This window comes from Guillardia theta (assembly GCF_000315625.1).
Source record: "Guillardia theta CCMP2712 unplaced genomic scaffold GUITHscaffold_84, whole genome shotgun sequence".
NCBI lineage: Eukaryota > Cryptophyceae > Pyrenomonadales > Geminigeraceae > Guillardia > Guillardia theta.
Genome location: NW_005434590.1, coordinates 83,293 through 95,793, shown reverse-complemented (window position 1 = coordinate 95,793; position 12,501 = coordinate 83,293). Strand labels below are relative to the sequence as shown.

General features: G+C 58.0%; 1 protein-coding gene across 1 annotated transcript; it reads left to right on the top strand.

Annotated features, from left to right (window-relative positions):
* Positions 1 to 2,322: 2,322 nt before the first annotated feature.
* Positions 2,323 to 9,039, top strand: GUITHDRAFT_77201 (hypothetical protein; the record flags this gene model as incomplete). Its single annotated transcript, XM_005825348.1, has 9 exons — positions 2,323 to 2,874; positions 2,935 to 3,152; positions 3,323 to 3,719; positions 3,828 to 3,989; positions 4,219 to 5,157; positions 5,230 to 5,744; positions 5,796 to 6,063; positions 6,400 to 8,415; positions 8,641 to 9,039. Coding segments are annotated over 9 exons (5,466 nt in total), but the record flags the coding sequence as incomplete, so codon positions are not given.
* Positions 9,040 to 12,501: the final 3,462 nt, after the last annotated feature.

Here is a 12,501-nt window from a genome sequence, read left to right as displayed (position 1 = left end):
AATCACAAACATCTGCGCTATGATCATGATACAGCTCCTCCCAGGGCTGCCATGCTGTCTTGCTGTCGATCTCCTCATCTGCCATGTCGGTGCCATTGCGAATATTGTGGATTGCAAGTAAGCTATGCAGGGGACTTCTGGGAAGAGGAGATCTCGATGTTTTCAACGACGTTGAGCCGATTGTCGCCCATGCAGATCACCTCGCAATCCGCCGTCTTGGCAGCATGTCTGGAAGCTGAAAGCAGGAGATTCAAGGATACCCAGGTCTTACAGGAAACTTGGTGGATCGTGTTGCTGTGCGTGTAGTGGAGGGAAGAGGTACTCGAATGTCGAATGAATCAGGGGAGCGAGAGGCGAGGGGAGGAGATGGGAGGAGAGGAGAGGAGAGAGGGAAGAGGGGGAGAGGGAGAACAGTGGAGAGAGGGGAGCAGGTAACCGTGAAGCAAGGAAGAAGCGGATGGGGGGAGGAGGAGGGGGGATGCGAATGCGAAGGTTCGCGAGCGAGAGAGCGGGAGGGGGAGGCGCACTGTGCGGTGAAGTAGTAGGGGTGATAATTCAGGGAAAAGAAGGGGTGGGGGTAATATTTGAGCGGGGATGAGGGGGGATATGGGATGTCTGAGGGATGAGGGGGGATGGGGTCACGAACTTCACGTGCCATGGCAAGAGGCGGGTCGGTGGGGGCGGGGCGGAAGATGGAGTGGAGGAGGAGAAGGAAGGAGGGAGAAGGGAGAAGAGGAAAGGGACAGAAAGAGGACGAAGAGGTAGGGCCAAGGAGAGGAGAGGCAGTCCCAGCCTGGATTGGGTTTGGGAATTTCGACTGTCCGAAGATTTGCAGGGTAGAAAAAATCATCTAGAGCAGGTTCGATGCAGTGCAGCACCTTTGCCAGATGAAGAGTCTTGCATGCACATGATCATGCACATCTTTGATCGAGCCTGATGGCTACTCGCTTCACAGGTCCATGGTTGAAACCATGGACATCGAGCTACCGCAAGGGTCGGATCCACCATGTACGAGGCAGAGCAATATCGACTCGTACGTGGATCGCATGTTAGAACCATCGAATGATCCAGTAGAGGTCCGTCATCACAAGCTTGTGGCTGCAATGGTCATCACCCTTACCCAGGTCGCCCACTCGTGTGGCTCGATGCTTCCCACGGTGATGCGCACCATGATGTCGAAATCGGTCTTGGCGGACTCTTCTTTCTTCTACTCCTGTCAGGCTGCAAGCAGGTAACTGCACCATCAAACAACTTGTTGTTCTTGCGACTTTGTCCTCTTGTTCATGTGCTTTCACGTTGTTGTTCATCTGACTTCATCTTGTTTGCCCGTCTTCTAATTTCACCTTCTCCGTAGGATCCTCCCGTTCTATCCAAGCACGTTAGACACGCTGTTGCGAACGTTTAGAACTTCACGATCACTGATCGCGCTAGTCGAGGTTTGACATGTCACGTTGTCTTCCTCTGGAATAACAGCTCTGTTCAAGAATGCTCCTGAAGACGACGAGGATAAGTACAACTACACCAAACTTAACGTTCTCAAGACAGTCTTGAGGCTGATTGAAGTGAATTCTGACTCTTTCTCATGACTCGTCTGACCGCTAGACCTTCAGGGAGCTACCAAGGAGCTAGCGCACATGTGGGAGTGGACGCCTCTGCTGAAGTGCTTGGTAGTGATGAGTTTGACTCATGTCCCTGCTAAGTTGCCCTCTGCTCAGAAATCTTCTTCTTCTCGTCAGCGATTCTTTGCAGGTCTGACGCTCGAAGATCTTTCCTCCTGCGCTGATTGCTTTACAGCGCGAATCCTCAGCAAGATCCTCAGGCTGACAGAAGAGGACAGGAAAGCTCTCTTTGACAACTCGTCCTTGACCTCAGCCAACTTCGGTGTGAATGCCTTGGTTATGTGCAACTTTGCTTACACGTGTTTGATTAGAACTGGTGAAGGAGATCCTTGAAGACTACCTGTCTGCGCAGGAGCTGCCTTTCTTCTCCCCCAACCTCGAGGACCTTGAGGCGGTTTCCGTGGAGACGAGGGTGAAGCTTGACGACGTCGAGGAGCAGAAGGCGAGGATGGAGGTGGATTTCTGCGGGGTGACGCTGCCAAGACTGCCAGAGGATCACCTCAGCTGGAAGAGGAGCTCGTCAGACGGCAGGAGCAGCGCCCCCCCCAGCAAGGCCAGCAAGTTTGTGCTCACCCCGACAGTCAGGCGCAGCTTGTTCAGCTTAGGAACGGCCCTCTGTAGAGAAGACCCGATCTTGGTAGAGGGCCCGCCGGCGTCGGGGAAGTCGAGCCTGATAGATCATGCTGCCTGTCTGCTGAACGCAATGGACGGGCTGATCCGCATCCACCTCGATGATCAGATGGACTCGAAGACACTCCTGGGGTCGTACGTGTGTACAGACACGCCTGGGGAGTTTGTGTGGAAGGAGGGAGCACTCACGCAGGCGGTACAGCAGGGGAGGTGGATTGTGATCGAGGACATTGACTTGGCTCCGTTCGATGTGCTCGCTGCGATCATCCCCCTCCTCGAGTCCAACAGGCTCTACCTGCCTGCTAGGGACAGCAGCATAGTGGCGCATGCCGGGTTTCGGCTCTTTGGGACGAGGACGGTGGGAAAGCTTGCGAGGAAGGAGTCGGCGGCTGTTCAGATGATCCAGTCTCTGACGACTCAAGTGTTTGTCGAGGCATGGAAGGATGAGGAGGTCAGGGAAGTCGTTGGAGTCCTGTTCCCCTCCCTGCTGGACGCGGGACTGGTCGAGCCGATCGTGGAGGTGCATCGGCTGATGACGTCAGCACGAGCCGAGACGGTCATTGACGGGGTGAGAGTTCGCCGTCAGCTGACGGTGAGGGACCTGCTGAAGTTCTGCCGGAGATGCGTCAGCTCGATCAGGGGGAGCTCGAACTCGAGCGGTTTCATGACGGAGAGGCAGCGGGAGCTGGTGCTGAAGGAGGCGGTGGATTGTTTCTGCAACATGATCAACAGCGAGGCCGATCGGGTCACGATCGCCAAACGTCTCGGATTGATCCTCCACCTGCATGAGCAGAAAGTCGAGTTCATGCTTGAGAAGTCTCTGCCTGAGGTGAACATCCAGAAGGATCATCTCCAGGTGGGAAGAGTCTTCTTGGACGTCGACAGCAACTTCCTCAGTACAAGGTGAGATGCTACAACGTACCTCTCTCCCTCCCTGCACCTCTCCCTCCCTCCCTCCCTGCCCATATCCCTCCCTTGCCTCCCCTCCTCCCTCCCTCCCTCCCTCCCTCCCTCCCGCTCTCCTTCACCCTTCCTTTCCTTCTCTTCTGCTAACATGCCTTCAGAATCCGGAGCATCGAGCTCGACCGCGAGAACTTCTGCAGGACTCGGCGGACGCTGCAGGCCATGGAGGCGATTGCAGCTTGTGTGTACCACAACGAGCCCGTGCTGCTGACGGGAGAGACTGGCACAGGCAAGACAACTATCGTACAGTACGTGGCGTCTCAGGTGGGAACGAAGCTGGCGGTGGTGAATCTTTCCCAGCAGACAGACTCTGGCGACTTGCTGGGGGGGTTCAAACCGATCGACGTGAGGTGCCTTGCTCAAAGCCTGCTGGACGAGCTGCTAGAGTTGCTCCCAAGGGTGACGAGCAAGTCGAAGAACTCGTCGTTCCTGCAGGCGTGTAAGAACAGGTTCGAGGCGAAGAACTGGAAGGGGATGGTCAAGCTGCTGAAGCAAGCGACGCAACTGGTGGTGAATTTGAAGGGTGAGAGCTCGGAGGATGACATGGAAGAGGGAGGAGAGGGGAAGGGGAAGGGGAAGCGCAGGGCTGAAGAGGACGAGAGCAAGCCGTCCAAGACTCTGAGCAAGAGAATGAGGAGGCGGTGGGATGTGTTTGCGGAGAGCGTCGCAGAGTTTGAGAGGAAGGTAGAGAGCACGCAGGGCAAGTTTGCCTTCACGTTTGTTGACGGGATACTTGTGAAAGCGCTGAAAGAAGGTTTCTGGTTGTTACTGGATGAGGTATACCTCCCTTCCCCTCCTCTCCTCCCCCTCGTGCCATGCCTTTCCCTCCCTCCCTCCCTCCCTCCCTCCCTCCCTCCCTCCCCCTCTTCCCTCCCTCTCTTCCCTCCCTCCCTTCTTCTCTCTCTCCTCCTTCTCTCTCTCCTCTCCCTATCTCTCTCCTCCCTCCCTCCCTTCCCTCTGCCTCGATCCCTTCCCCGCTTCTCCCACCCTCACTCCCTTCTTTCAGGTGAACCTTGCTCCTGCTGAGACTCTAGAGAGGCTGAGCGGGCTGCTGGAGGGAGAGCAGGGATCGTTATCGCTGACAGAGAAGGGAGAGGTAGAGGAGGTCAAGAGACATCCAAACTTCAGGCTGTTTGCGTGCATGAACCCGCCGACGGATGTAGGGAAGAAGGACCTGCCGATGACGATGAAGGCGAGATTCACCGAGATCTTCGTCGATGAGATCGAGAACGAGGCCGAGCTGAGGGAGGTTGTGCAGACTTACCTTGGTAAGACTGTCTCTGTTGCCCATGTCAACTCAGTCGTCAACTTCTACCTCAACGCTCGCGCCATGGCCAAGAGCAATGAGATCTACGACGGAGCCAACCAGCCGGTTCACTTCAACTTGCGCAGCCTCTCCCGCACCCTCAACTACGTCAAGTTCATGCAAGCCCAGGGCTACTCGCTCGACCGAAGCCTCTTCGAGGGAGCATGTATGGTGTTCTCAACACAGCTGCATCCCTCCTGCCAGCAGCTCATGGAGACTTGTATCGTCAAGCACCTCTGCAAGGCAGGAGCCAAGGCCTCCTCCTCCTCCTCCTCTCTGAGCAACGACGACGGTTACACCTGCATCGGGAGCTGCACCATCAACCAGCAGGTGCTCGCGGGCTTCTGGATCAAGAAGGGCCCTCACTTCGGTCAGCTCCCCATCCCAACCTTCATTCTCACTCCCTCCTGCCAGCTCAACGTCAGGAACATCGCGCGAGCCGCTGCCCCGTACCGCTATCCCATCCTGCTCCAAGGGCCGACGTCGGCAGGGAAGACAAGCATGATCGAGTTCCTCGCCGCCTCTGCCGGACACAAGTTTGTGAGGATCAACAACCACGCACACACTGACGTGCAGGAGTACGTGGGGGGATACACGACGGACGAGGAGGGGAAGCTGGTGTTCCAGGAGGGGCCGCTGGTGCAGGCCTTGAGGAGAGGACACTGGCTGGTGCTCGACGAGCTGAACTTGGCACCCACTGAAGTACTGGAGATGCTCAACCGACTGCTGGACGATAATAGAGAGCTGCTGATCCCCGAGACGCAGGAGCTCGTGAAGCCGCATGCCAACTTCCTGCTGTTCGCCACGCAGAACCCGGCAGGAGGAGTGTACGGGGGGAGAAAGATGCTCTCGCGCGCGTTCAGGAACAGGTTCCTAGAGGTTCACGTGGACGAGATCCCGCATGCGGAGCTGGTGGAAATGATGGAAAAAAGGTGCAAGATAGCCAAGTCGCGCGCGCAGAAGATCGTTGAGGTGATGAAGGAGCTCCACAGGAGGAGGCAGAGGAGTAACGTGTTTGCTGGCGGCCTTGCCTTCGTCACCCCCCGCGATCTGTTCAAGTGGGCCGATCGGATGGTGCTGGCGGACAACGACAACTACGATGTGCTGGCACAAGAAGGATACATGCTGCTGGCGGAGGGACAGAGGAAGGAAGAGGACAAGAAGTGCGTGAGGGAGGTGGTGGAGCAGACGATGAAGCAGAAGATCAACGTGGAGAGGCTGTATGAGTCAGGATGGGAGGGCGATTTGAAGGCGATGATGGAGGAGAGGGGAATGAGCATGTCGAATGATCTCATCCACGACCAGCTGTTCTCCGGCCTCGTCAAGACAAGGAACGCCAAGAGGATGCTGCGGTTGATGGCAAGGTGCATGAGATTCAGAGAGCCGATCCTGCTGGTCGGTGAGACCGGGACAGGCAAGACGTCCGTGTGCCAGGCGTTTGCAGCCGCGCTCTCTTCCAAGCTTCACATCCTCAACTGCCACCAGAGCACAGAAGCCTCTGACCTCATCGGAGGCTTCCGGCCGATCCGAGGAAAGGAGTCGTCAGTCGCGCACTTCCGCTCCCTCCTCGTCCGCTTCTACCGCGAGCTAGTCGCCTCGCTGCGCAAGGAGGAGGACGGGAGGGAGAAGGAAGGCGAGGGCGAGGAGGGAGAGGAAGAGAAGGGAGGAGCGACGTTGTTGTCAGCGCTGCTGCCCAAGGCATGGAAGGAGAAGGAGATGCAAGGCGAGGTGCTGGCACGGTCGATCGAAGGGAGCGACGTCATGGACCTGATCTCAGTGTTCGAGCAGACGAGGAGGAAGATGAAGGAGGAGGAGAAGAATGTTTCTTTCCCTCCCTCCCTCTCCTCCCTCGCACACGAGGTAGAGGAGGAGGTTCCCAAGTGCCGAGCCCTGTTCCTCTGGTACGACGGGCCGCTGGTGACGGCGATGAGGGAGGGTCATCTCCTGCTCATCGACGAGATCTCCCTGACTGACGACTCCGTGCTCGAGCGTCTCAACTCCGTGCTGGAGCCTGGCAGGACCATCACGCTGGCAGAGAAGGGAGGGGAGGTGATAGAGGCCCATAGAGACTTCCTGGTGTTCGCCACGATGAACCCTGGAGGAGACTTCGGGAAGAAGGAGCTCTCGCCTGCCCTCCGCAACCGCTTCACCGAGATCTGGGTCGACGCGATCAGCGAGCTGGAGGACCTGCGGTGTATCCTGTCGCTAAGGATGAGGGAGGAGCTTCAGAGAGCAGGCTATGGAGAAAAGCTCCTGCTGTTCTGGCAGTGGTTCTCCTCCAAGAACAAGGTCACCCTGAGGAGGATGCTGTCCTTGCGCGACCTCCTCGCCTGGGTTGAGTTCATGAATATCTCCAAGGATAACGGGCTGAGCATGCAGGAGGGCTTCCTGCATGGCGCCTGCCTCGTCCTCCTCGACGGCCTCGGGATAGGAGACGGCTCCTCAGAAGCGAGCGCGAGGAGCCTCAAGGAGGAGAGTCTTCAGTACCTTCACGCCATGCTCTCTGACAGCAGCACTTCTCCCGTCCTACAAGCGTCGCTCTCCTCCTCTGCTTTCTTTTCCTCTCCTCCTGCCTCTGTCGTCCTCACGCAGGAGAAGTTCGGGATCCAGCCCTTCTTCATCCCGCGAGGTCCCGCAGAGTCTCCTTCCTCCTTCGCCATGACGGCACCGACGACTTGCCAGAACCTGATGCGCGTGCTGCGGGGGATGCAGCTGAGAAAGCCGATCCTGCTGGAGGGCAGCCCGGGGGTGGGGAAGACGTCGCTTGTGCAGGCGCTGGCAGCAGTTTCGGGGCACAAGCTCGTGCGCATCAACCTGTCCGACCAGACGGACATGATGGACCTGCTGGGTTCTGACCTCCCCGTCGGAGGAGGAGGAGAGGGAGCAGGAGAGGGAGGAGGAGAATCGTCTCACTTTGCCTGGTGCGACGGTGTTTTCCTGCAGGCGCTCAAGGCTGGTGACTGGGTGCTACTCGACGAGCTGAACCTTGCTTCACAGTCAGTGCTGGAGGGGCTCAACGCTGTGCTGGACCACAGAGGAGAAGTCTTCCTCCCCGAGCTCGGCCGCTCCTTCTTCTGCCCTCCCTCCTTCCGCATCTTCGCTGCTCAGAACCCGCTGCAGCAGGGAGGAGGGAGAAAGGGGCTCCCAAAGTCGTTCCTGAACCGCTTCACGACGGTGAGGGTGGAGGAGCTGACGGCAGACGACCTGCTCTTCATCGCCCAGGCCTCCTTCCCGCAGATCGATGAGCCGCTCCTCCGCGGTATGATCGCCATGAACGCGGAGGTCCAAGTAGCCACCTCCTCCACCTTCGCCTCCTCCGGGAGGCCCTGGGAGTTCAACCTGCGCGATATCTTCCGATGGTGCGAGCTGATGGTGCAGTACCAGGAGGAGGGAGCATACCGGCCGCAGGACTTCGTTCCCTTCCTCTTCTCCCTCCGCCTCCGCACGAGCAGCGATAGGGAGCAACTGCAGGTCATCGCAAGGAGGCACTTTGACGACCTTCCTTCTCCCCTCCTCCACGTCCCTCACCGCGCCTCCGCTCCTCTCCTCCAGGTCGGCAAGGTCAGCATGCTCCGCAGCAAGAAGCCCGACGTCCTGCTCGACGACGCTCCTCCTCTCCTCCTCCCCGGCCACCTCCAGGCGCTGGAGGGCCTGATGATGTGCGTTGAGATGGGATGGATGGGGATAGTGATCGGCCCGTCGGCTGCGGGCAAGACAAGCCTTGTGCGCTCGCTGGCCGCTTCCTCGGGGAACAAGCTGAGGGAGATGGCGATGACGAGCGATACGGACACGACGGACCTGCTGGGATGCTTCGAGCAGCTAGAGCAGCACAAGAGGAGGAGAACCTTCCTCTCCTCCCTCCACGCCTGGACCGACGACCTCTTCCGCTACATCCTCGTCCACAGGAGCAGCGAGGCTACTGCGCTCGAGCACATGGAGGGTTTGAACGCCCTCCTCTCCTCGCTGAGGAGGACGCAGCTCAACGGCAGCCCGTTCGCCTCCTCCTGCAACCCGAAGCTCGACGGGGCCAGCAGCTCGAGCACCAGGGAGCAGGCAGGGTTCAGCGAGGAGGAGTTCCACATGCTGTCAGAAGTTCTCACGGCAGGCAGGAGGAGCGTGGAGGCGCTGATGAAGGAGGACGAAACCCTCCTCCCTCCCATGAAGGACCAGCTCCTCCTCCTCCAGCACAACCTCGCCGGGCTCCGGCAGCACAAGAACTCCTCCGCCTCCTTCTCAGCAGGGTTCGAGTGGATCGACGGGATCCTAGTGAAGGCGATGGAGCGAGGGGAGTGGCTGCTGCTGGACAACGTGAACCTCTGCAACGCAAACGTGCTGGACCGTCTGAACCCCCTCCTCGAGCCCCAGGGCGTCCTCCTCCTCAACGAGCGAGGGCTGGTGGACGGGGAGGTGCGGATAGTCCGTCCACACCCCAACTTCCGACTGTTCTTGAGCATGGACGCGCATCGAGGGGAGATCTCTAGAGCCATGAGGAACCGAGGGGTTGAGATCTGCCTGCTGGAAGAGCAGCTGGGAAGGAAGGACCTGGAGTGGATGCTGCTGGCTGCCGGGCTGCCGGGGCAGGAGCTCCTCCTCCTCCTCCTCCTCCTCCTCCTCCTTCTCCTCCTCCTCCTTCTCCTCCTCCTCCTCCTCCTCCTCCTCCTCCTCCTCCTCCTCCTCCTCCTCTTGCCTTCCCCTCACCTCCTCCTTCTCTCTCTCCATCCTCAAATGTTCACAGGCCCCAAGTTCAACAACCGTCATCTCCTTCACTTTGCAAGTACCCTGCGCTCTCTCCTCCCTCGCGGAGTTTCTTTCGCTCGAGCCTGGATATCTTCCACCTCCCTCATCTACGCTGGCTCGGCTCACTCGCAGGAATGGAGAGAAGAGTGCAAGTCAGCGTCTCTTGCCTTTCTCCAATCTCTCTCCTTCAGCGTCTCTCCCTCCTCCTCCTCCTCCTTCGTCATGCGGGCCGGCTACCTTTCGTCTTCGCTTCTACTGCATGAGAGTAACGTTTCACATCTGATACGGGGCGCTCAGAGTTTGCTGGAGGTGAGATGATGAACGAATTCTTGTTGAACCTCATCATCATCATCATCATCATCATCATCTCATCATCATCATCATCATCATCATCATCTTCTTCTTCTTCTTCTTCTTCTTCTTCTTCTTCTTCTTCTTCTTCTTCTTTCTCTCCGTGTTCCTTCTTCTATTGCTGTTGTCTTGCTTCATTGTATTGCTTCACATCTTGACATGTCCGAGCAGGCTGTAGAGAAGGAAGAAAATCTCCATCATGATCAGAAATCAGGTTCCAGCAGTCACTTTGGATGAGAATAGACTAACATAATTCAGCAGACCAGATGGTTGACAACAACAACAACAACAACAACAACAACAACAACTCAGAACATGTTCAAGTCAAACTTGCCGTCTCAACTTTCTTCCAGCAAGCATCACTGTCGGACTGGAACGATCGCTCCTTTTTCATCGGCATCATCGCCGGCATGTGCAGACGGCAGGAGCTCCGTCAGGTGCTGACGTCAGCACAAACCTCCTTCACCCAACTTGAGCCGCTCGTCGCCTTCAACCGCCTGGCTCAGCTACGAGGGTCGATGATGCAAGCATTCAGCGGCGATGCCTCGAGATTGCTTGCTCGTTCCTTCATCGAGATCGCGCCCATCGATGTCGACTTCGTCTGTCACTTCAACAACGGCGCCGTCATGCGCAGCCTGCGGGGCAGCGCAGGAAGAAACATCGACGTGCAGCATGATTTCTTGATGCAAGTCTGCACGCTGATCATGAAGAGGAGGCTGCATGGGGGATGGCAAGAGCTGAAGAAGACGAGCTCGTGGAGAGAGCTGTTCAAACACAATCATAGTACCTCCTCCATCGCCCTCGCTCATCAGCACAAGAGCAACCAGCACGAGGTCAACAGGTTCATAGACTCCTTGGAGGCGATCGAGATGTTGCAACTGCTGCTGAACAAGCTCTCCTCCCACATACAAGATCACCTTCCTCTGGCGCAGGTGCAGCTTGACAGCAAGCAGCTACAGGCCCTGATCCTCTCCCTCTCCCTCCTCGAGTCCTCCCTCCGGCGCCTTGAGGACCATCTCAGCGTCTCCAGCGTCTCCAGCGTGCGGGTTGAGGTCTGGATGAGCGAACTGATCGTCATGTGGCGCTGGTTCTTGAAAGCCGCGCATGCAGTCAACCAGCAGGCTTCTCCTGCTCCCTCCTCTTCCTCCGATGCTCCCTTGATGTCTCTCCTCCTCCCCCCCGAAGTCTCTGCGCTGATCACCAAGGTCGAGCAGTCGCTGCCTGCCCTGAGGAGCGAGGACACCTGCCTGTGGGTCAGCGTTGGAGAGGAGCACAAAGTTCGATCCCGCGCCTTCTGTCTTGCGCAAGGCATAAGGAGCGAGTGCAGGTTCTTCGAGATCAGCTGGAAGGACGTGCAAGCCAGGTTCTCAGCTGGAGGCGACATGGAGGAGGAGGAGGATCTTCGCTTTCCCCTCGGCATCGCTTTCCTCGACAAGGAATTCCGCAAGACTGCCATGGAGGCGTATGCGGCCCTCTGCTTCATGCAGGAGGAGGAGGAGGAGGAGGCGCGAGATGAGAAGGAGGAGGGGAAGGAGAAAGAAAACCCTCTGCTGGAGAAGATCGAGCAAGTGACCAGGTGGCTGAGGGAGGAAGGAAGAGACGAGCTGCTGGTCCGCAATGCCAACGTGGTGGACGTGGGAGGAGGAGCGAAACTTCCGCTGCCGACGAGCATGTTGAGAGCGGAGACATGGAAGGTCGTCCTGATCCCTTGCATGGACTACTGGAGCATGAGGAGAGAACTTGTGCTGCTGCAGACTTGCCTTGCCGACGTCGTGAAGCTTCACTTGAGGGAGGTCCGTTCATCTTCTGTGCCTGGGAGGAAGCAGGAGGAGCTGGAGCAGGACCAGGAGCTGGAGGAGCTGGGGTTCAGTGAGAAGGAGGAACAAAGTTTCATCCTTGAGAGCCTCGTGAGCACGTCTCGCTCCCCCCTCGACTTCGCCCAGCACCAAGAGTTCTGCTGGAGGATGAGGACGATTCGGCTGCATGACCAGGGCACCACCACCACCACCTCCTCCTCCTCCTCCTCCTCCTCCTCCTCCTCCTCCTCCTCCTCCTCCTCCTCCTCCTCCTCCTCCTCCTCCTCTTCGATGCTCAGCGATCTGGAGCGGAGCTGGACTAAGATGATGAAGACTTGGCATGAGCGGAGCTGGAACTTGTCCTGCGAGACCCTCGGGCTGATTACCCAGCTCGCGTACGCCCCGTACGACCACAAGGCGTCTCGTCGAGCTCTGGAGCAGGAGAGGAGGAGGGAGAAGGAGCTGAACAAGTTCACCGATCTGTCCTCTCTCGGCCCTGTCGTCCTCCTCCTCCCCCTCGCCTCCCTCCACGCTGCTCTCGTCCGCAAGCGCTGGGCCACCATCACCGTCGCCAACCATGTGGACTGTGGGCTGCAGATGCGGAGGCTGGCGAGTTGGCACCTACAGCAGGCGGTCAAGTTGGAGGGGGAGGAGGCGGTGAGGGAGGAGAGCAAGAGCGCTGGGCTCATGCTGGTGGAGATGCTGTTGAGATGTCACGTCATGTATGAGCAAGACAGGTGGGACAAGGTAGCTGGAGAGCTGCTGGGCCTGCAGAGGCTGCTGAGGAGGAGGAGGGAGGAGGAGGAGGAGGAGGAGCGATGCTCCTTCGATCCGACAGTCTTGACAGACTTGCTCTGCGACACGAGCAGTGACAAGATGTTGTCTGTTGCTAGAACCATCCTACGTCCCTCCCTTCTCATCATCCGGGACCTTGTCAGCTCACAGAAGCTCTCTCCTCACCTCCTCCTCCTCCTCACATCCAAACTCTGGGGGCTGGTGGGGCTGGCGAGGATGAACCTTCTCGTTCCTTCCTCTGCCATCGATCCGGCCGGCAAGTATGCGATCAAGAACGAGCAACTGAAGAAGAAGGAGGAGGAGC